This window comes from Psammomys obesus, unplaced genomic scaffold, assembly GCF_907164565.1.
Source record: "Psammomys obesus unplaced genomic scaffold, mPsaObe1.curated_primary_1811, whole genome shotgun sequence".
Lineage (NCBI taxonomy): Eukaryota > Metazoa > Chordata > Mammalia > Rodentia > Muridae > Psammomys > Psammomys obesus.
In genome coordinates this window covers 12,907,084-12,927,078 of record NW_026596256.1, presented here as the reverse complement: position 1 = coordinate 12,927,078, position 19,995 = coordinate 12,907,084, and the positions used below count along the sequence as shown (strand labels likewise).

Below are 19,995 nucleotides of genomic sequence, written 5' to 3'. Positions count from 1 at the left end.
AAACAAGGAGGGTTGGAGAGAGGGCTCAGAGGTTAAGAGCACTGGCTGCTCTCCTAGAAGGCCTGAGTTCAATTCTCAGCAACCACAGGGTGGCTCCCCAACCATCTATAGTGGGATCCCATGTAGGCAGAACACTGTGTATACAATAAATAAATCTTAAAAAAAAAAAAAAAAAAAAAAAAAGGAGTGGAGCACCGCCTGGTATGTTTTAGGTTTGCTCTCAAACAGCAAGAATAAGAGACTCACGTGTGTTCTCTCACTTTTCCTAATATTTTCTTTTTTTCACTTATTTATTCACTTTATCCTAATATTTTCTTAACATGTTACTCCATTTTTTTGTGTTGTTTTGAGTGTTGTTCAGTTGCCCTGGCTGGGTTGGTGCCACGCCACGGTAGCACTCGCTCTCTGGCTGCAGCCGCCGCGGAGGGGAGGGGCGGGGAGGGGAGGAGCAGGGAGGGGACCCTCGGCCGCGCAGCGCCCCCTGGCGTCCGCGAGAGGAACCCGCGGGGCCCGCTGGACTGGGAACATGGCGCGGCCGCCGGCGAGCCTCGGGGCCCAGGCGCCGGGTCCCGACCGAGGGGAAGCCAACGTGGTGACGCGGGTGTCGCAGTGGGCGGACAGCCACCTGCGCCTTGTCCAGGTGCCCCGGCCGGCGGGGTGGGCTGGCCAGAGCGGGGTGTCGCGGCAGGGGGACCGCAGGGGCGGAAGGGCAGCGGGCCAGGGCGTGGCCAGGGCGGCCATGGCGCGTCCCCGGCCGTGGCGGCGGCAACCGGGCCTGCTTCACTACCCAGGCTGGCGCGGGGCTGGGGACACCACAGGGGCCACCCAGGCGTAGCTCCTCAGTCACTATGGCGGGCTGGAGACCCAGGAAGCACGGAAAAGCCCCGAGGCCTTGACAGAGCCTTGGTGGGGTTTTCGAGGACTGGGGTTCGAACTTAGGTTAGCGTTCTAGCGCTTACCACTGAACTAATGATCCCCAGTCAGGTCTGTCCATCTGTGCTGTTTGGCCTGTTAGTGGTCATGAAGACAGGCTCCTTCCTTTTAAGTTAGTACGCTGATTATTATAAATGATAATTGACGAGAAGTAACTGTTAAATCTCTTTCTGCAGAACATCAGCACTGGAATGGCCATAGCGGGGATGATATTGCTAATAAGAAGTGTTAGACTGGTGAGTCAAAAGCAGCAGAGGCAGCAGAGACCTGGCTTATTTCTTCTTGTTCCAGGCAGCTTGTATTCGTACTGGAAGGTTTTAAGTTCTATTTTAGAAATAGTAAACATTTTTAAGATCTTGGTTAAGATTTAGAGCTGTGAATGTGTTTTAGGGTCATAAAATGAAGAAATTTATAGTTAATTCTACACACTATTAGCATAATCATACTTTTTAGACATAAATGATCCCATAAAAGATTTAGTTGTTAAGATAGTGTAGTCACAAAATTTGCATTTTAGACACTCTAGAATATCTCAAGTGTTTTTGGTTCATTTTTTAAAAATATAGTGTCTACTGCTTATTAGAAACAATAACAACTGAATAACATTCTGATTAGGTCTGAGTTATTTTCCTGGCTTCTGTTGAACCACTAGCCCAAACAATAAAAATATTGTAATGAGCTGGAGTAAAGAAAAAGCATGCCGGTTAATAACTTAAAAAATTTATTTACCCATTTATGCCAGTATGTCCTCAATTGCTGTCATCTCTAATCACATGACTGCAATCCCACGAGATGTCTAGCTTTCAGTACACAGATCTCAGTTTTATAATGAAAGCAAACTAGGATTTAATTGGGTGTGGTGACTCACACCTGTATTCCTGGCAACTTGGAAAGCCGAGGCAGGATTGCTACATGTTCATGGCCAGCCTGGACTACTGGTTCCAGGTCATCCTGGCTTGGGCTAGAGGGAGATAGATCATACTAAAAACAACAATGAAAAACAAACAAACTTGGATTTTTGTCTAGTTTCCTAGCGTGGGTGGGGAGTTGTTGGCACTGAGGAAATCTTGTCTTGTAGGCAAAACTGTTTCTCAGGTATTTTACAAATAAACTATTATATTTAGATTGAAATTCTGGTGTGGCTGTTTTTAAGTAATTGAGCCTGAACTGTCAGGTTATAGAATTACCTATTTATCTGAAAGGTTACCACTTTCTGGTTTAACTTGGTTATCATTAACAGTGTTCACAATGATGACTATCTGAAAATACAAGCATTTACATAAGTACTTTATATATGTCCACACAAACAAACAAAATCCAGACCAGTCCTTCTGGATCCAAGTTAAAAGTATGTTCTGGGGCTTTGAGATGGCTCAGTGGGGAAAGGCTCTTGCACAAGCCTTGGAGACCTCAGTTCGATGCCCAGAACCCATGTGAAGGTGGAAGGAGAGAACGTATTCCACAAAGTTGTCCTCTGATCTCCACATGTTCAGTGTCATATGTACACACACACACACACACACACACACACACACACTCATACTAAATAGAGATTTAAAAATATGAAGTCCTAGTTTGATGACTGGGAAATTTCCCCAACGTTTAGATAAAGCTATTCTCCCTTGCAGGGAAAATATGCCAGAGCCTCAAATGCTCTTTCCTGGTAAAAGAAGCAAGTCCAGTGCTACGTAAGGGTCCGTGCTAGCCATGATGTGTGACACTTGTTGCATAAAACAGCTACGAACCCTGAGCACCCAGGAGTTTAGGGGGAAGCACCCAGGAAGTTTTCCTCCAACGTTGGCCTGCCCCCTTTTTCTCTTTGTAAAGATTTGCTTTGTCTCCTAAGTGATTTTAAAAAATGAAATAAGTCTGGCCAGTTAGTCTAATTTAATTTGACACAGCCTTGCTTAGGAGTTACACTTACCGTCTGTCTCCTGTCTACTAGCTTGAAGTAGAAATGCATGAGTAGTAAGCTTTAACTCTCTAAACGTCTGAAGTTATCTACTATTTTCATGTGCATGTCTGCGTGCATCTGTCCCAACAGAAGAGGCTGTCAGGAACTCGGTGCTTGAAGCCGAACCCACATCCACTGCAAGGACATCAAATGCCCTTAACTGCTGAGCCATCTCCCTAGACGCCAGAAACACTTTTGATTAACTATTAAAGCATTAATATCAAATTAAGAACCAAGTTGAAACTTTTCAGTGGCTGTGTCTTCTTGTTAAATGCTTAGATATCTTCACTTTTTATTCTTAAGGGAAAAGTGTAACTTTTTCTTTGTAAATCAACAGACATCCAAATTTACGACCTCTTCAGATATTCCAGTAGAATTTATAAGAAAGAAAGTTAAGCTTCGTGGCCGATTACACCGGATAACTGAATGTGGTCTAGAAATTGAACATATCCCCATTAGTTTACCTCTTATATCTTCGTGGAAACGTAAGTAAGATGTGAGAATTGTAAAATTTTAAAATGGTAATCTTTAATAACTATTATGCTATAATACAGCTATCATACCTACTGTGTCATAACCTGGCTATCATGACTATTATATCATAACATGGCTATCATTATTATGGGATAACATTATGGCATACATGGCCATGACACTTATTATGTTTTAACACAGTCACAATATTATAACATGCCTACGACTATTATGCCATCACGAAACTATCATGACTATTATGTCAAAACAAAGTTGTATGTTATTATGTCATAATATACCTACCAAATCCACAATGTCATAACATGGTTATTATCACTATTATGTCATAACATCCACCTTCACTATTATGTCAACATTATGTCATAACTTAGATTAGTGATCGTATTTATCACTGAGACAGTATCACTTTGTGTCATTCTCTGATTTTCCAGCTGTCCATATTTGTTCCCTCATTTGACACACTTTCTCCTTTCCCTGATGCTGTGTTTATATGTAAAACCCACATCCTACCTTTTTGACAGAGTACTCTTAGCCTAACCTACTAGAGCCATGTTATTCTTTCCTTCCTTCTAGCTTCTCTGTATTGTCCCATTTAACATGGACTGGACTTTTAAAAATGTTTCTATGCAAGATTTATTGAAGGGGGCTGGAGAGAAGACTTAGTGGTTTAGAGTACTTATTGCTCTTCCAGAAGACCCGGGATCAATTCCCAGTACTATTTTGTCATAACATGGCTATCATGACTATTATATCATAACACAGCTATCAAGACTGTTATGCCAGAAAATGGCTATCAGCATGAGCTGGCTGGGCACATTATATTAGCACTCAAGAGGTAGAGAGGAAACAGGAAGTTTATACCACTTCAATGCCCAAATAGTGATGTACTTCCTCCTGTAAGCTTCTACCTCCTAAAAGCTCCATAACCTTGCCAAATTACACCAGCGGCTGGATAGCAAGTGTTGAAATTCACGAGCCTATGTAGGACATTTATATTCACACTATAACACCCACTGAGCCATCTCACCAGACCTCTCTCTTTCTCTCTTCTCCCTTTCCTTCTTTCCCTTCTTATTTCTTCCTCACCTCCTTCACTTTCCCATCCCTCCTTTGTTGCCTTACTTTTTATGTTTATTTTATTTGGGTTTCTTATGCCTCTACCTCCCGTCTCCACCCCAATCCCTTCCAACACCCCAACACCAGGTAGGGGAGAAAGGTTAGTGGGGAGAAGGGACATAGGCTTCTTATGGCTACTTCCTGCTGCTTAGGGTCATTGGGCTCCTTGGGCTCCAATCTTCAGTTCAAGATATCTCCAACTTCTTCTCAAGCTACATCGACAGCAACAGGGAGCAACAGCTGCCTTCTTTCTCAAAACTCCCTCGACACTCTCCTGGCTCTGACATTTATTCCCTTTCCAGAGTCCTCAGATTTAAACTATCTGCAGCTGGCAAAGAGCTCCTCTCAAAGCTTGCATGAGGCAAATAGTTTGCTGCTGTGGACTGTCTGAATCAGTCCCATATCCCACACCTGGAATTAAAATAAAAACGTGTTTACTAACCGAACTGAGCTTTTAAAGACAGAGAAACTTCCACTACACTCTCTCCCCACCTCCTTTCTTCTATCCCTCCCTCCCTTCTTCTTTCCTTCCCTTCCTTTCTTCTTTCCTTCCTTTCTTTTAAGACATTAATTTTTTAACCCCTTTATGGAAAGCTATAAACATTTTTCTAAAATAAAATCCTAAGCTAGTCAGTGTGGTATTCACAGTTTTACAAAGAGGTAGAAAGTCACTTGACCAGCCTGGGCAAGCGTGAGCCTGTCCCCTGAAAAAAATAATTAGTTAATAAATAAATTAAATCATTATTAAAGTTAAGCTGATAAAGTATTTTCAAGGATTTGAGTAAATATATCTTCATATTATGTTATGATTATAAATTGGTAAAATCTTGTATGGAAGGCAGTTCAAAATGTTTATATATGTGTATATATATATATTTTATATATGTATATATATATATATAATGTGTGTGTATATATATATATATATAATGTAATCGTTTGCCTATGGCTCAGTGGTTAAGAGAGTGTTCTGCTGTTGCAGAAGACCTGAGTTTGGTTTCCAGCACCCGTGTTGGAAGGCTCACAGCTGCCTGTAACTCTGACTCCATGAATCCGATGCTTCCTTTTGGCTTCTCTGACCGCCCTCACGCTTGCGGCATATATGTACACACACGATCATGAAATTGAGATGGCCAGACTTTGTTTGGGTGGGAAGCTGTTCTCCCTAAGAAGTAGTTGACAGCTGGGCAGTGCTGGTACATACCCTTAACCCCAGCACTTGGGATCTCTGTGAGTCTGAGGCCAGCGTGGTCTACAAAGCTAGATCCAGGACAGCCAGGGCTACACAAAGAAACTCAGTCTCATAAAGAACAACAACAAAAAGTAGTTAACAAGTTCATTGAAAAAAGAAAGCAATTTCTGCAGTTCTACTTAAACAGTAACCATATTATTAAGCTACACTATTCATATATGTGTAGAAACAGCTCTGGGAAGTTAGAAAAGGTGAACTTGGCTAAATCTTTTCAGGTATGGAACTCGATCAGATGGGTTTTAGAATTATACTGTTCTACACTTATATTGAGGAGTTTTTTGTTGATCTTTTTTCTTTTTTTTGGTTATGTGTTTGTTTTTTTCTTTTTCTGTTTGTTTTAGCATAGGGAAGTCCTGGCTGACCTGAACTCCTTAGGTAGACCAAGCTGACCTTGAACTCACAAAGATCCAGCTACCTCTGCTTCCTGAGTGTTGGGATTAAAAGCTATCGCATCTGGCTTATACTTGTATTTCTTAAAAGAAAGTTTAATAAATTTAATAAAAATAAGTGGTCCTAAGTTTAAAGCATGAGTATTTATAAATAAGCACAAAGCATTGCTCTGTGTGTTAGGGGCTTGGAGGCAAATGACTTTGGAATTTGCTTTGTGGAGGCTAAGTTGCTTTCTACTTTCTTAGAAGAACCCCGTGGGGTTTTGCTGGTTAAGCTGGCTGGAGTAGAACTCACTGAAACCGGCAAGGTGTGGTTACAGAAAGAGCTAAAACCTTCCCAGCTACTATGGTTCCAGCTTCTTGGAAAGGAGAATTCGACACTCTTTTGCTACCTTTTAGTGAAAAAGGTAGGTAGTGTGAAGAAATAACTGATCATGTTTTAGTCTTAATTTAAGTAAACACTCGTATCCCAGCTTAGGCCCCGCCCTCTTTCTCTCCCAATCCCCCCTCCCTCCCTCTTCTCCTCCCTGCCCCCTTCGAGTCCACTGATAGGGGAGGTCCTCCTTCCCTTCCATCTGACCCTAGCTTATCAGGTATCTTCAGGACTGGCTGCAGTGTCCTTACTGTGGCCAAACAAGGCTGCTCCTTACTCGGGGTGGGGGAGGGAAGCTCAATGAGCCAGTCATTGAGTTCATGTTAGAAATAATTCTTGTGCCCCTTACTAGGGAAACCACTTGGATACTGAGCTACCATGGGCTATGTCCGAGCAGGGGTTATAGGTTATATCCATGCATGGTCCTTGGTTGGAGAAACAGTCTCATAGAAGACCCCAGTGCCTTGATATATTTGGACCTTGTGACGTTCCTGTCCCCTCTAGATCATATTAACTCCCCCTTCTTTCACATGACCCTGCACTCTGCCAAAGGTTTGGTTATGAGTCTCAGCATCTGCTTTGATACACTGCTAGGTAGAGTCTTTCAGATGCCCTCTGCGGTAGGCTCCTGTCCTGTTACTTGTTTTTTCCTACTTCCAATGTCCATCCCATTTGTCTTTCTAGGTGAGTATTGATCATCTTACCCCTGGTCCTCTTTCTTGTTTATCTTCTTTAGGTGTACAGATTTTAATATGCTTATCCTATCTTATAGGTCTAGTACCCACTTATAAGTGAGTGTGTACCGTGTGTGTACCTTCTTTCTGCTCCTGGGATACCTCACTCAGGATGATTTTTTTCTAGATCCCACCATTTGCCTGCAAAATTAATGATTTCCTTGTTTTTAATTGCTGAGTAGTATTCCATTGTGTAAATGTACCTCAATTTCTGTATCCATTCCTCCACTGAGGGACATCTGGGTTGTTTCCAGGTTCTGGCTATTATGAATAAAGCTCCTACAAACATGGTTGAGCAAATGTCCTTGTGTACTTGAGCATCTTTTGGATATATGCCTAGGAGTGGTATAGTTGGCCCTTGAGGAAACACTATTCCTGGTTGTCTGGGAAAGCTCCAGTTTGATTTCCAAAGTGGTTGTACAAGTTTACAGTCCCACTAGCAATGGAGGAGGGTTTCCCTTTCTCCACAACCTTTCCAGCATGTGTTGTCACTTGAGTTTTTGATCTTAGCCATTCTGATGGGTATAAGGTGAAATCTCAGGGTCGTTTTGATTTGCATTTCTCTGATGGCTAAGGATGTTGAGCATTTCTTTAAGTGTTTCTCTGCCATTCTATATTCTTCTACAGAGAATTCTCTGTTTAGCTCCATACCCCATTTTTTAATTGGGTTACTTGAATTATTGCCTTTTAACTTCTTTAATTCTTTATATATTCCAGATATCAGCCCTCTGACAGATGTTAGGTTGGTGAAGATCTTTTCCCAATCTGTAGGCTGTCGTTTTGTTCTGACAACCACGTCCTTTGCTTTACAGAAGCTTTTCAGTTTCATGAGGTCGCATTTATTGATTGTTGCTCTTACAGCCTGTGCTGATGGTGTTCTATTCAGGAACTTGTCTCCTGTGCCAATGAGTTCTAGGTTTTTCCCTACTTTTTCTTCTTACCACTGCTCTCATATTGAGGTCTTTGATCCACTTGGACTTTAGTTTTGTGCAGGGTGATAAATATGGGTCTATTTTCATTTTTCTGCATGTAAACATCCAGTTGGACCAGCACCATTTGTTGAAGATGCTGTCTTTTTTTCCATTGAATGGTTTTGGCTTCTTTGTCAAAAATCAGATATTCATAGGTAAACACTTATTTAGTTGGCATTTTTTAATATATAATGAACTTTTCAAACTGCTGATCACGATTATGTGCAAAGAACAAGGTGTTTCATATATAAATTTTATTGTAAAAGTTTATGGATGTTTATTTCAGTCAAATAGGATATCTAAAGGGGCTGGAAAGGTGGCTCAAGCAATTAATATTCTTGTTGTTTTTCCAGAGGACCTAGGTTCAATTCTTAGCACCTACTTTAGGCAGCTCAGAAGTACTTGTAACTCCAGTTCACAGGATCTCATACCCCCTTCTGGTCTCTGTGGGCACTGCTGTTGTTGTAAAAATAGAAAATCCCAAAGGTTTGACTTTACCAATGAAGACTTAGGAGCCAGATATTGGGGGTGAAAGCTTGATAGCAGAGAGACAGAGAAAGCATCCAGCTGACCTTCCTACTCAGCTGACATCCCAGAAGGGAAAGAGCTTTCCCTTTCCCCACACTGTCTTAACTACCCTTCAACTTTGTCCTTTTTCTCTGTGTTTGCTGATGGTCACTCCTTGTCAGCTGGTTGCTCGATCTGCCTCTTGCCCTATGATTAGCTCTACTTAGCTTTTGCTTACAGAAGGCTCCTGGGTTCAAACTGTGTGCTAGGCATGCGCCCTACAACTACTTGTTTACAATAAACAGAAAGCTCTTGCGTTAAAGGTGTGTGTTAGGGCTGAGATATAATACAACTAGAAAGAGGTTTTCCAGTACATATTCTCAGGGTTCACAGTGTGATCAAATATTCTGCAACACACTGTACTCAAGCACATAGACACACACGTACACATAATTTTAAAAATTAAAAACTAAGGCCTGTATATCTGGGCACAGGGGTCTTTTCTGAGACTGATTCTCCAACCAAGGACCATGCATGGAGATAACCTAGAACCCCTTCTTGGACATAGCCCATGGCAGCTCAGTCTTCAAGTGGGTTCCCTAGTAAAGGGAACAGGGACTATTTCTGACATGGACTCAATGGTGGGCTCTTTGACCTCCCCCCCCCCCACACAAAGGAGGAGCAGCCTTGCTGGTCACAGAAGAAGACAATGCAGCCAGTCCTGATGAGACCTGATAGGTTAGGGTCAGATGGAAGGGGAGGAGAACCTCCCTCTCAGTGGACTTGGAAAGGGGCATGGGAGGAGATGAAGGAGGAAGGGTGGGATTAGGAGGGAATGAGTGTGTGTGTGGGGGGGTGCTACAGCTGAGATACAAAGCAAATAAAATGTAATTAATGTAAAGATAAAAATTTAAAAAAGAAAAATGAAGCAAAAACAAAACAAAACAAAACTAAGGCCTGGAGATGGCTGGAGAGATAGCTCAGTATTTAAGAGCTCATATTGCTCTTGCAAAGGACATGGGTTTGATTCCTAGCACCCACATCAAGCAGCTGACAGGCACCTGTAACTCCAGCTCTAGGTGATTAAACTACCCAGGCTCCGCAGGCACAATTACATATACATAAATCAAAGCAATAAAATAAATATTTTTAAAATTAAATAAAAGACAGGGCTGGAGGGATGGATCAGTGGTTAAGAACACTTACAGCTCTCATAGAAGACTTAGGTTTGGTTCCCAGCACCCACACGGCAACTTGCAAAGGTCTGTAGCTGAGGTTCTAGGGATCCAGTGTGCTCCTCTGGACCATGAGGGCAGCAGGCACACATGAGGTGCATATACATACATGCAAGCAAACACTCATACACATAAAATACAAATATTTATTGATTAAAAATAATAAAAATAGCCAGGCAATGGTGGCTTATGCCTTTAATCCCAGCACTCTGAAGGTGGAGGCAGGAGTTTAAGGCCAGTCTGGTCTACAGAGCAAGTCCCAGGACAGCCAGGGCTACACAGAGAAACCATGTCTCAGAAAAATAAATAAATAAATAAATAGTAAATAAATAAATAAGAAGATAGAAAGTTACAAAGAAAGGAGGAAAACTTTCAAATTATTAATGATTTTGGCCATTTCTAAATAAAGGATTAATCCTATACAGTTACATATATATGAGTATATTATCACATTGTTACTATAAGTCAATTGGAAGTGTAGCTTGGCAACTGGAAGCTACAAAGAACAGGATGTTTTCTGAAGGCAAATGCTGTTCCATCTGCTCCAATATCCTGTGTGTTCACACTCAGAAGCTGTAAAAGTAAATGCCATGCTCATGTCACTTCATGTATACCGAAAACCGCCCTCTGGGCTCGCTGTCCTCGTTTACAGGGCGGACTGTAAGGGACGATAATTGCCTTGTCTAGATGAACCAAAGGCAGTTCCCCCTAGCTCAGAGCCCACCCTCACTCTACGTCCTTACATTGTTTTCTTTGTCCGCACGCTGCGCTGTGCACATAGTACGATCCAGTTAGTTCTCCTGCTTGAATCTACCAACGTATGAGACTGAAATTTAGTTGTTTGGCTTGGCTCAAGGAAATGAGCTTGTGAAATGTTTTAAACTGAGACAAATATAATAAACCTTCCATAACTCTCCTGTCACCATGAACCAAAACTTACTGTACCCAGAGAAATAATGTTTTACCTTTAATTTTGTCTCAAAGCCTTTTGTATAAAGATTACTTTGATTTATAAAATCTTAGAAAATATTTCCTTGTTTAAGCCTGGAATTTTGACATTCCTAGATTGATTTCACATTAATTGTGATTTACTTTGTAAAAATGTATATGTGAATGTGTGAGTGTGCATGTGTTTGTGCATGTGTGTGCTTGAGAGTGTGTGTGTCTGTGCACTTGTATGCACATGGAGGGGCCTGCTAGAATCTTTCTGTGTTGGAATTATAAGCATTTGCAGAACACCTGGCTTGTCACGTGGGTGCTAGGATCAAATTCCAGGTCACACAATTGTGCTGCAAGTGCTTGCTTTTTGTCTTTCTTGAGATTTGTTTCTATGTATGGGTGTATGTGTGTACATGTGTGTACGCGTATGCAGTGCATAGTGTTCACAGAAACCAGAAGAGGGTGTTGAATTTCCTGGAGCTGAAGTTATAGATAGTTCTAAGCTGCCCTATGTGGGTGTTAGGAGTCGAACACCAGTACTCTGAAAGATCAACAAGCACTCTGAAGCTGCTGAGCCATCTCTCCAGCCCTGTGACTGACTTTAAAATGGAGCTACCGATACTTGGTTTTAATTAGTTTTGTTGGATTAAAACAGGATCTGCTTTATTCCTATTAATTCCTAAGGGAGGTGGGAATCATTTCCTGACTTCATTATAAGTGGAATGTTCCAGAAATGAAAGTTTCAAGGTAAAGATTCAAAGATTATTTGGAATAGGTAATTTTAAAATATACGTATCTGGGGTTGGAGAAATTGCTCAACAGTTAAGAGTGATGGCTGCTCTTGTGGAGGACCCAGCCATCAAATAGAGGCTCATCACTGTAACTCTAGTTCCAAGGTATCTGATTCCTTCTTCTGACCTTTGTAGGTGCTAGGCATGAGAGTGATGCACAGGCATATACATTTAAACAACAAAACAAAATGAAATACAAACAAAAAGGCCCACCTGTCAGAGCCTCCAAGCCCTGGGACTTTTTAACTCAGTGCTGTTCAGTTCATTACAACTTACTTAAATAGTTTTTACTTTACTTTCTTTTGCTGTGGGCTCTCATTGTGCAAATCTTGTGCCCTATTTCCTCTCTGCACAGCCAAGAGAGTAAATAGCACCTTTTATACTTAGTCATTTCAATGCTTCTTTGGGTTAGAGATCAATGAGAATCAGGTGAGCACGGCTTGCATGAGTATATTTTAACAAAAAATAAAATCTTTCAATTTAGCAGTAGCTGAGTTAGGCTCTTTTTGTTGTTGCTTTGTTTGTCCGTTTTGTTCCTTATTTTGCATGTGTGTTGGGGGTTCATATGTGTATACATATGTTGACACTTTTGTGTGCATGTGCAGAGGCCAACGGAGTTATCTTCTTCCATTACCCTGCACCTTCTCTTCTCTTTCTAGAGATCAGCTAGTCAGTGACAGCCAGGGATTCACCTGTCTCTGCCTCCCCAGTGCTCGGATTAGGAGCCTAAACTGCCACACCTCGCTTTTTGCATGGATGCTGGGTATCTCTGTTTTATTGTTGTTACACAACAGTATCTCTTTTTGTAGTTCAGTCTGGTCTGGAGTGAGTAATCCTCATGCTTCAGCCTCACAAATGCTAGGATTACAAACATGTGCCACCAAACAAACCTGAAGACCTTTGGGTTACATTCCACACACACATGTTTTTAATGTTCTCTAAAAAGATAAAACTGCTGAATTCTAAGGTAAATAAGATATTATGGTACAATAATCACTCCTTAATTAATCACTTTCCTCCTTTCTATTCAAGGGTGGATATTTTAATGTGAATCTGAATGAGGAGATTTTGAGAAGAGGCTTGGGGAAAACCATTCTTGTTAAAGGCCTAAATAATGACTCCAAAACCCACTGGAAAATCCACCGAAACCTACTTAAGGCTGAATTGAAAGCCTTAAAAAAAGGAGAAGGAATATGGAAGGAAGAATCTGAAAAAGCAAGTTATTTTGTAAAATTCAAAGATTCCTGGAGAGAGCGATGGAAAAAGGACAATTATTTAAAAACAGCCAGACCAGATTTCAACTTGACCAAAGAGAGTTATTATGACAGGTTTCAGAGGGCTTGTGGAAGCTGGAAGGACAGCATGGGCAACTACTCTTTAGTTTTGAAACTCAGAGAACTTGTGAGCCGCTTACACTTTAGGAAAAAAGGATGAAGCATCTGCGAAGTCTAGAGATGACCTCTTAAACAGTGAAAAGCGTAACTGCATGACCACTTTTCATTGAGTGAAAACGGAAATTTCTTCAGGTGACCAAACTTTCAGTCTAGTGGTACTTGACAAAACCATTGTTAACATCGGAATCCATTTGAACGACTTATTATCAATGTAAAAATGACACACTGTAAAAAGGTCTCTGGGAGAAGGATGTGTATATATAGAACTGATGTTTTGCTTTGTCCTTCTTCCTCCCTGTTCCCTAGTGCCAGGGACTGAACTCAGGGCCCAGGCACTCAGGACTACTGAGCTACATTGCCAGCCCTGAAGTGCTAATGTCTGAAGAGAAAGTTGAAGTATTGACTGTTACATTAGTTATTTGGGGCAGCCGTATTTAATATTGGTTTTTTAATGTTATCAACTTTATAATAAAGGAATTTTAAAAAATATTTCTTTTCTGAAGTCATGCTTTCTCACCCAGCATCTTTCTAGCTATTAATGAGTTTGGGACAGTGATTCAAAAGGTATGGGCACCATTTTTGGTAATAAATACAGCTAATTTCACCCTGTTGTTAGAAGAGAGGATTACCCGTAAGACAGAGATGAGGATGGCAGCAGAGAGGACAGAAAGAAAAGATCTTCAGGACATCACCGAGCTCCTGCTGTCACCAGTTCTTGAACTGCCCTGCTTTCCAGCATGCGTGCACAAACTGTCTTGATAGGAAAGTTAGTTTGTACTAACTTTACAAACCGAGTGGTGGCACACTCGGTAAGTAGAGGCTAGAGGAAGAGTTTCAAGGTTGTCCTTGGTTCATAGTGAATTCAAGACCAGTTTGGGATAATTAATAGAGACTTTTTCTAACAACCAGAAACAACAAAAGCAAAACACCCCAAAACCACTTTTCTGTATGTACAAGAGTTTTGTGACCTCAGTTTCTTCAAAAACATGGAATTGTTCCTGGAATGTGCTTTTGTGCCCCTCCAAGGTATAGCAAATAGGAGTGAGTTTATTTCAGATTATTCATTACAGTTGTCTATTGTTATTTGTTCTCTATGGAAAACATGCTTTGCCACATTTGACTTGTTCTTGTGTTTGTAAACATCACTCAGGTGACTTTTCTTAACCCTCAGAGCATAAGTTGTCTGATGCTCTGAATAAAGTTGGCAATTGCATGGGACTTGAGTCTGATTCATTTTTAGGCCCCACTCTTCCAGGCTCATGTCGCCAACTAGAACAACTAACATCTTCAACAATCTATATAAAAATGTTTTTGTTTTGTTTTTGTTGTTGTTTTGTCTTGTGTTTTTTGAAGATCTCATTATATAACTCTCACTGGCCTGGAACTCACTGTGTAGACCCAGCTAGCTTTGAACTCATAGAGATCTTCCTGCCTCTGCCTCCTAAGTGCTACCATGCCTGGCCAAGAAGGATTTAAACAAACAAACAAACAAACAAATTGTGGTACCAAGAGAAGTCAGACCTACCGGTCCAGAGAATTGGCTTCAGTTAGAATGCATACTTTAGGAGTCCATCTTGGTTACTTTTCTATTGCTTTGACAATATATACCCATGACCAAGTTAACTTAGAAAAGAATCCATTTAATTTGGGGTGCAGCTTCTGAGTGGTTATCTCTCATGAACATCATGGTGGGGAGCACGGCATCAGGCAGGCTAGTTGTGGATCTGGAACAGTAGCTGGGAGCTCACATCTTGGTCCACAAGCCCAAGGTAGAGAGCTAAATGGGAATGGCGTGGAATGGGTTTTTGAAACCACAAAGCCCCCCTTCTGCCCCCCGTGACACACTTCCTCTAACAAAGCAACACCTCTTAAAACTTCCAACAGTTCCACCAACTTGGCCCAAGTATTAAAACAGATGAGCCTGTGGGAGTCATTCTCAAGTCAAACCACCACAGAGTCTGTGCTGTGCATGTAGTGCAGCTGAGCGACTCCTTGTTAAAACGTAAGAAGAGACTTTTGTGCCTGAAGAACTTAACCACTATTACTTTTCACCAAGATTCCAAAGAGTGTGTGTGAATGTGGTTTTGCATCTTTACCTTTTAGTTTTTATTTCCTGCAATAACTTTCGTCTTGTTTTGACAGAGAAGTTAGCGGTTAAGTGCTTGCGTTTTATTCTTTCCTATTTTGGCATGTTTGATTCGGGGGCCTCCGACATGTTAGCCACCGCACCGTTGTCCTTGGAGCTGTGCCATGTGAAGGTGAGGCTTTTCAGGTTTTTCTGTCACCCGGCTAGCCTCCCCTTGATACAGGGAGATCACGGACAAATGAGCAGGAAGACCCCTAAATGGACTCCGTTGGCTGACTTCTCGTTTTGTACCTGGTAGTAACCCCTTGAAGGTCTTGTGATCTCTGGTGAAGAAAGTCCGTTTGCTGGCATTTATCTTCTGGGTCCACATCTACTTTATTGGCCCCACCACTGGTCTATATCACAGATTAGTTTGTCTGGTGGCCCAAGAGCAAGATATGCTGGAGAACCTCAGACAAGTTGGATTTTTGTCTCTGGGCCTCGATATAAAAAGGCTATTTGGAGAAAGTCCTGATTAGCCCAGACTTCTGAGCAAATCCCAGTTTCTTTGCCTTTGTACCACTTGTTTCTGCCATGACTCAAAACACGACATCTGCAAATGTGCTTCCTGGGCGTGCTCAGTATTTTAAGGTGAAAAAAATTAAAAACAAAACAACAGCAAAATGAAAAATGCAGAAACAAGAGGGTGAGTCTCTGACCTCCTTTGGCCCACATTTTCTGATAGCAGGTCTGCAGATATTCATTCTGAGGCAGACTAAATGGACCTATCTCCCCTAGGGTGTTAGGCAGGTGCTGAGCATTCCTACAAAACACTAAACATTCAAAATCAATATTATTTCTACTTATTAAAGTTAGTTATTACTATTTTAAGTTATATTTATGTGTATCTGTCTATGTGTGACTATGTGAATGTGTGGGGTGTCCACGGAGCCATCAAATTCTCCTAAGGATGGAACTATGGGCAGTTATGAGCTGTCCAACATGGGTACTATGAACCAAACTCTGCAAGAACAGTTATGTGTTCTTAACTGCTGAGCCATCTTTCCAGTCCCAGTCTTATAATTCTTATTGGAAGTATCCCTTTTAGTGCTTATTTTCCTATAGATAAGTAAAAATGTTGGAGAAGAGGGTGATTTGACACATTCCACATTATGGCTTCCTGGTGTAAAGATCTCTACAAACAGTCAGCTGGACTGCCCATAAGCTAGCACCAACCACTGCAAGCATTTCGCAGATGCCTTGAGGATGGCAGCTCTTGAAGGTGTGGCTGAAACAATCACTTGATGATCAAGAAGAACAAGGATAATGTGAAGTTCAAGGTTCGCTGCAGCAGGTGCTTTTTGCTAAAAGCACTGAGTTCTCTCTTGGAATCACAGAAAACACAATGCTTTATTAAAAGTCTTTCCTCTCCCTCATTTTGTGTCTGTCTTTTTTTTTTTTTTTTTTTTTTTTTTTTACTTTCCAGAATTTTTAATAGTTAAATGCAAAGGACTGGTTCATTTCAGCTCCTTCACTGCCAAACCAGGGGCCAGGGACTGCTTCAGCTTCTCTGCCTTCTCCTTGTCTGTGATGACCAGGGCGTAGAGGTACCTGCTGCAGCGAACCTTGAACTTCACATTATCCTTGTTCTTCTTGATCTTCACAGATTTGGCATCCTTTCATCGGGCTGTGAGCAGAAAGTCCTTTATTTCCTCCATTTTCCGAGGCATGGTGACAGGTGCTCGGCGCTGGCGGCCGCACCCGAAACACTCCTGTGTCTGTCTTCTTATGTTGGGTCATCTGCTTAACTTTTCAAGTCATTACGTTAATCATTCAAGGAGTGCTTGTCTTACTCATCTCATCCACCTTTAAGGCAGAAGGGATAGAGAGAAGTCATTGTTCTAAGTCTGTAGTTATCTTGGATTCCAAATAGAGAAAAACCTCTAGGGAAAGATTGCCCCTCCCCCACCTAGCCACATGATGGCAATTATGCATGATTGTGCGGACCCTGTAGCAGACAAATCATCTCCTGAAGACCACTTTGTTCTCTCAATCTATAAGAACCACTGTGGAGCACCCTGAGACAGCTGAAGCAATATCCAGTGGGAACACACCTTGACTGGGACTGTTTAATTACACATATCTCTTGTCCTCAGTTTAACCCAAATGCTCCTGCTGGGTGTTGTGGCCCATGCTTTTTTTGATCCTGGCAGAAGCAGAGGCAGGCATTTCTCTGAGGTCAAGGTCAGCTTGGTCTATAAGGTAAATACCTGGGTAGCCAGGGCTATGTAGAGAGACCCTGTCTCAAAAATAACTAAAGAAGAAAAAAGTTCCTATCAGTGCTCCCAAGACACACTTGGGTCATTAGGCTCCTTTATTTTGTACAATGTGGCTGCACTGGAAAAACCGCATCTCTGCCTTTCACATTGTTCAGTTCTTTGTTGCGCATATTGAAGATGAGTGGCTGGACCTAACCTGTTCTGATTGCTAGAACCTGGGGAGAGATCACCATGTCCAGTTGTTTGCTTGACTTTTGAGACAGGAGCTCATGCAGTCCAGTCTGGCCTGGAACTTGCTACACAGCTTAGAATGACTCTGGACTTCCGGTTCTCCTGCCTCCACCTCCTGAGTGAACGATTACAGGCATGCACCAGCAGGACTAGCCTGAAATACTGGCAACGACATCAGCCTTAATATGACTAATGGTGAACAAGGTGAAAGAGAAATGAAGAGGGAAAACTATGCACATATATATGATCCACAGTTGTCACCCCTTGGCTGCAAAACACTTTTTCCTGCACAACAGCCAGACAAGGAAGACAGACAACAGGCTCCTTATTGTCTTGATGGTCTTTTCCTTCTTTTAAAAACTGATTTAGTGTGTGTGTACACACGCGCGCACATGTGTTTGAGAGAGAGAGACCATAGTGCTTGCATGGAGGTTAGAGGACAATCTGTGGGAGTCAGTTCTGTCCTTCTTTCATGCAGGTTACAGGGGTCAAAATCAAAGCACAGGGGTTAAGATGGAGACGCACATGGAAAGAATAAGACCTACCCAAGTGTGAGTATGGATTCTTCAAGGGAGAATACAGTTAAATGCCTTAGCATTAACTATATATACTATTTTGATGGCTCCCGGGTTATATCTCAAAGGTTGATAAGAGACCGTTATCCCTATTTTCTATCCCTTTTAAATAAATGAGATTTTAGGGTGGCTCTAGAGGTGCCTTAGAATTATAGTTTGATAAAGTCAAACTGGAAGCTACTGGCGTTGCACAAGGGTTTTTGTTGTTGTTGTTTTAGGTAAAATTTTAATCTGGAACTGGAGCAAGGCCTTAAGCAATTTACTGTGTTGAAGTTCTTGCCTCCCTGCTGGTGAAGCAGCTTCAACCAGAGTGGGGTGAGGAGCAACTTTCACTTCCCATGATTTAACTTGAATTTGTCTATCCTGCTTTATCAAGACTGTCTGAAAACAAAAAGACAAAAGAAAAAAAAAAAGACAAAACAAAATAAATACACAAAAAGTAAGAAGTGAAAAAGGAAGGAAGGAAGGAAAGAAGGAAAAAAAAGGAACCAATAGTACTGGTCACAGAAGAATACATTACCCCTTTGCAATACAAATCTGAACTTGGGAAAAAGAAAGGCCTGGGATCACTCAGTCTTAGGACCATCTTGGGGCTTACACAGAAGTCCTTCTGGTAGGGTGAATCTTCCACAGTGTCTGTAGAGACTGTGGATGTTGAGGGTGTTCTTCTGCTAATGTTTATGTGGCATTTTGATGTAATGTTTTAGAGACTGGGTCTCATTATGTAAGCCAGACTAGCTTCAAACTCATAATCTTTCCTTTGCCTCCCAAATTCTAGGTTTACCGGTATTCAGAACCCATAATCAGGATCCTCTTGTAGTAGTAGTTCTCAACCTGTGGGTCACAACCCCTTTGACAAACCTGTTTCCAAAAATACTTACATTATGATTCATAACAGTAGTAAAATTACAGTTATGAAGTAGCAATTTTATGGTTGGGGGTCACCACAACAGGAGGAATTGTATTAGAGGGTGGAGCATCAGAATGTTGAGAAGCATTGCCTTAGAGTCTGTTTCCTGCTTGTTGTTTTAAATCTGGTAAAATGGTCAGCAACAAGCTGCAGCCCTGAGAAGCTTCCTGTGCTTCTGTCTTTTCTTGAGTACCTTTCTATTTTAAATAAAACCACAGCTCTGCTTCATACTGACTAGTCCTAAAATTCTTGTGTATGTGTGTGTGTATGTGTGTGTGTGTGTGTTGAAAGCACACAACCTGGCTTTGCCTGAGTGGAGGATCCTAAAAGGTTAAGGTTTCTCCTTAGAATGCCCGGGTAGAGCTCTTCCTTCATTCTCTAACCCCTGACATAGGTATGAATGTAATCCAGGCTATCTTTGGGTTCATGATCTGGCATAAGAAAGTACATTGCCGATAGCCAAGATGTATACCATTTTATTAATTTTCTTGTTAAAAATACATTTGATGTGTCTACAAGGCAAAAACAATGTCTTCCCATTCTTTTTCCTTCAGGATCTTGTTGAGTTGCAGAGTTTGCTGCTGAACTCCCAGAATCAGAGTATTCTCCTGCCTTCACCTGCCTAAGAGCCAAGACTACAGGCCTAGACTACAGGCCTAGACTACAGGCCTAGACTGCAGGCCTAGACTACAGGCCTAGACTACAGGCCTAGACTACAGGCGTGCCTAAGAAGCATCACATTGCAGGTCACTATAGAAGAGCTCATTTCTAGCACAGCCTTTTGGAGAGGGCTGATCAATAGCTCTCCTTCCTTCCTTCCTTCCTTCCTTCCTTCCTTCCTTCCTTCCTTCC

General features: G+C 41.7%; 1 protein-coding gene and 1 pseudogene across 2 annotated transcripts; one reads left to right on the top strand and one right to left on the bottom strand.

The window, feature by feature from the left end:
- Positions 1 to 509: 509 nt before the first annotated feature.
- CUNH3orf33 (chromosome unknown C3orf33 homolog) lies at positions 510 to 13,564 on the top strand. Of its 2 annotated transcripts, none has more exons than XM_055596705.1 (5): positions 510 to 640; positions 1,110 to 1,169; positions 3,225 to 3,372; positions 6,389 to 6,546; positions 12,722 to 13,564. In XM_055596705.1, the coding sequence occupies exons 1-5, from the start codon at positions 527 to 529 to the stop codon at positions 13,121 to 13,123; spliced, it is 882 nt and encodes a 293-aa protein (XP_055452680.1). In that variant the 5' UTR covers positions 510 to 526; the 3' UTR covers positions 13,124 to 13,564. The 2 variants fall into 2 exon arrangements, with proteins under 2 accessions (XP_055452680.1, XP_055452679.1); XM_055596704.1 differs by having other exon boundaries at positions 6,386 to 6,546.
- Positions 13,565 to 16,609: 3,045 nt separating this feature from the next.
- On the bottom strand, positions 16,610 to 16,878 carry LOC129668799 (60S ribosomal protein L38-like; annotated as a pseudogene).
- Between the last annotated feature and the right edge of the window lie 3,117 nt (positions 16,879 to 19,995).

Excerpts from the sequence above, each read along its gene's own strand:
- CUNH3orf33 (XM_055596704.1), top strand. The coding sequence starts at position 527 with ATGGCGCGGCCGCCGGCGAGCCTCGGGGCCCAGGCGCCGGGTCCCGAC. Across the intron at positions 641-1,109 it reads GCCACCTGCGCCTTGTCCAG|AACATCAGCACTGGAATGGC; the intron begins GTGCCCCGGCCG and ends CTCTTTCTGCAG. Across the intron at positions 6,547-12,721 it reads GCTACCTTTTAGTGAAAAAG|GGTGGATATTTTAATGTGAA; the intron begins GTAGGTAGTGTG and ends TTTCTATTCAAG.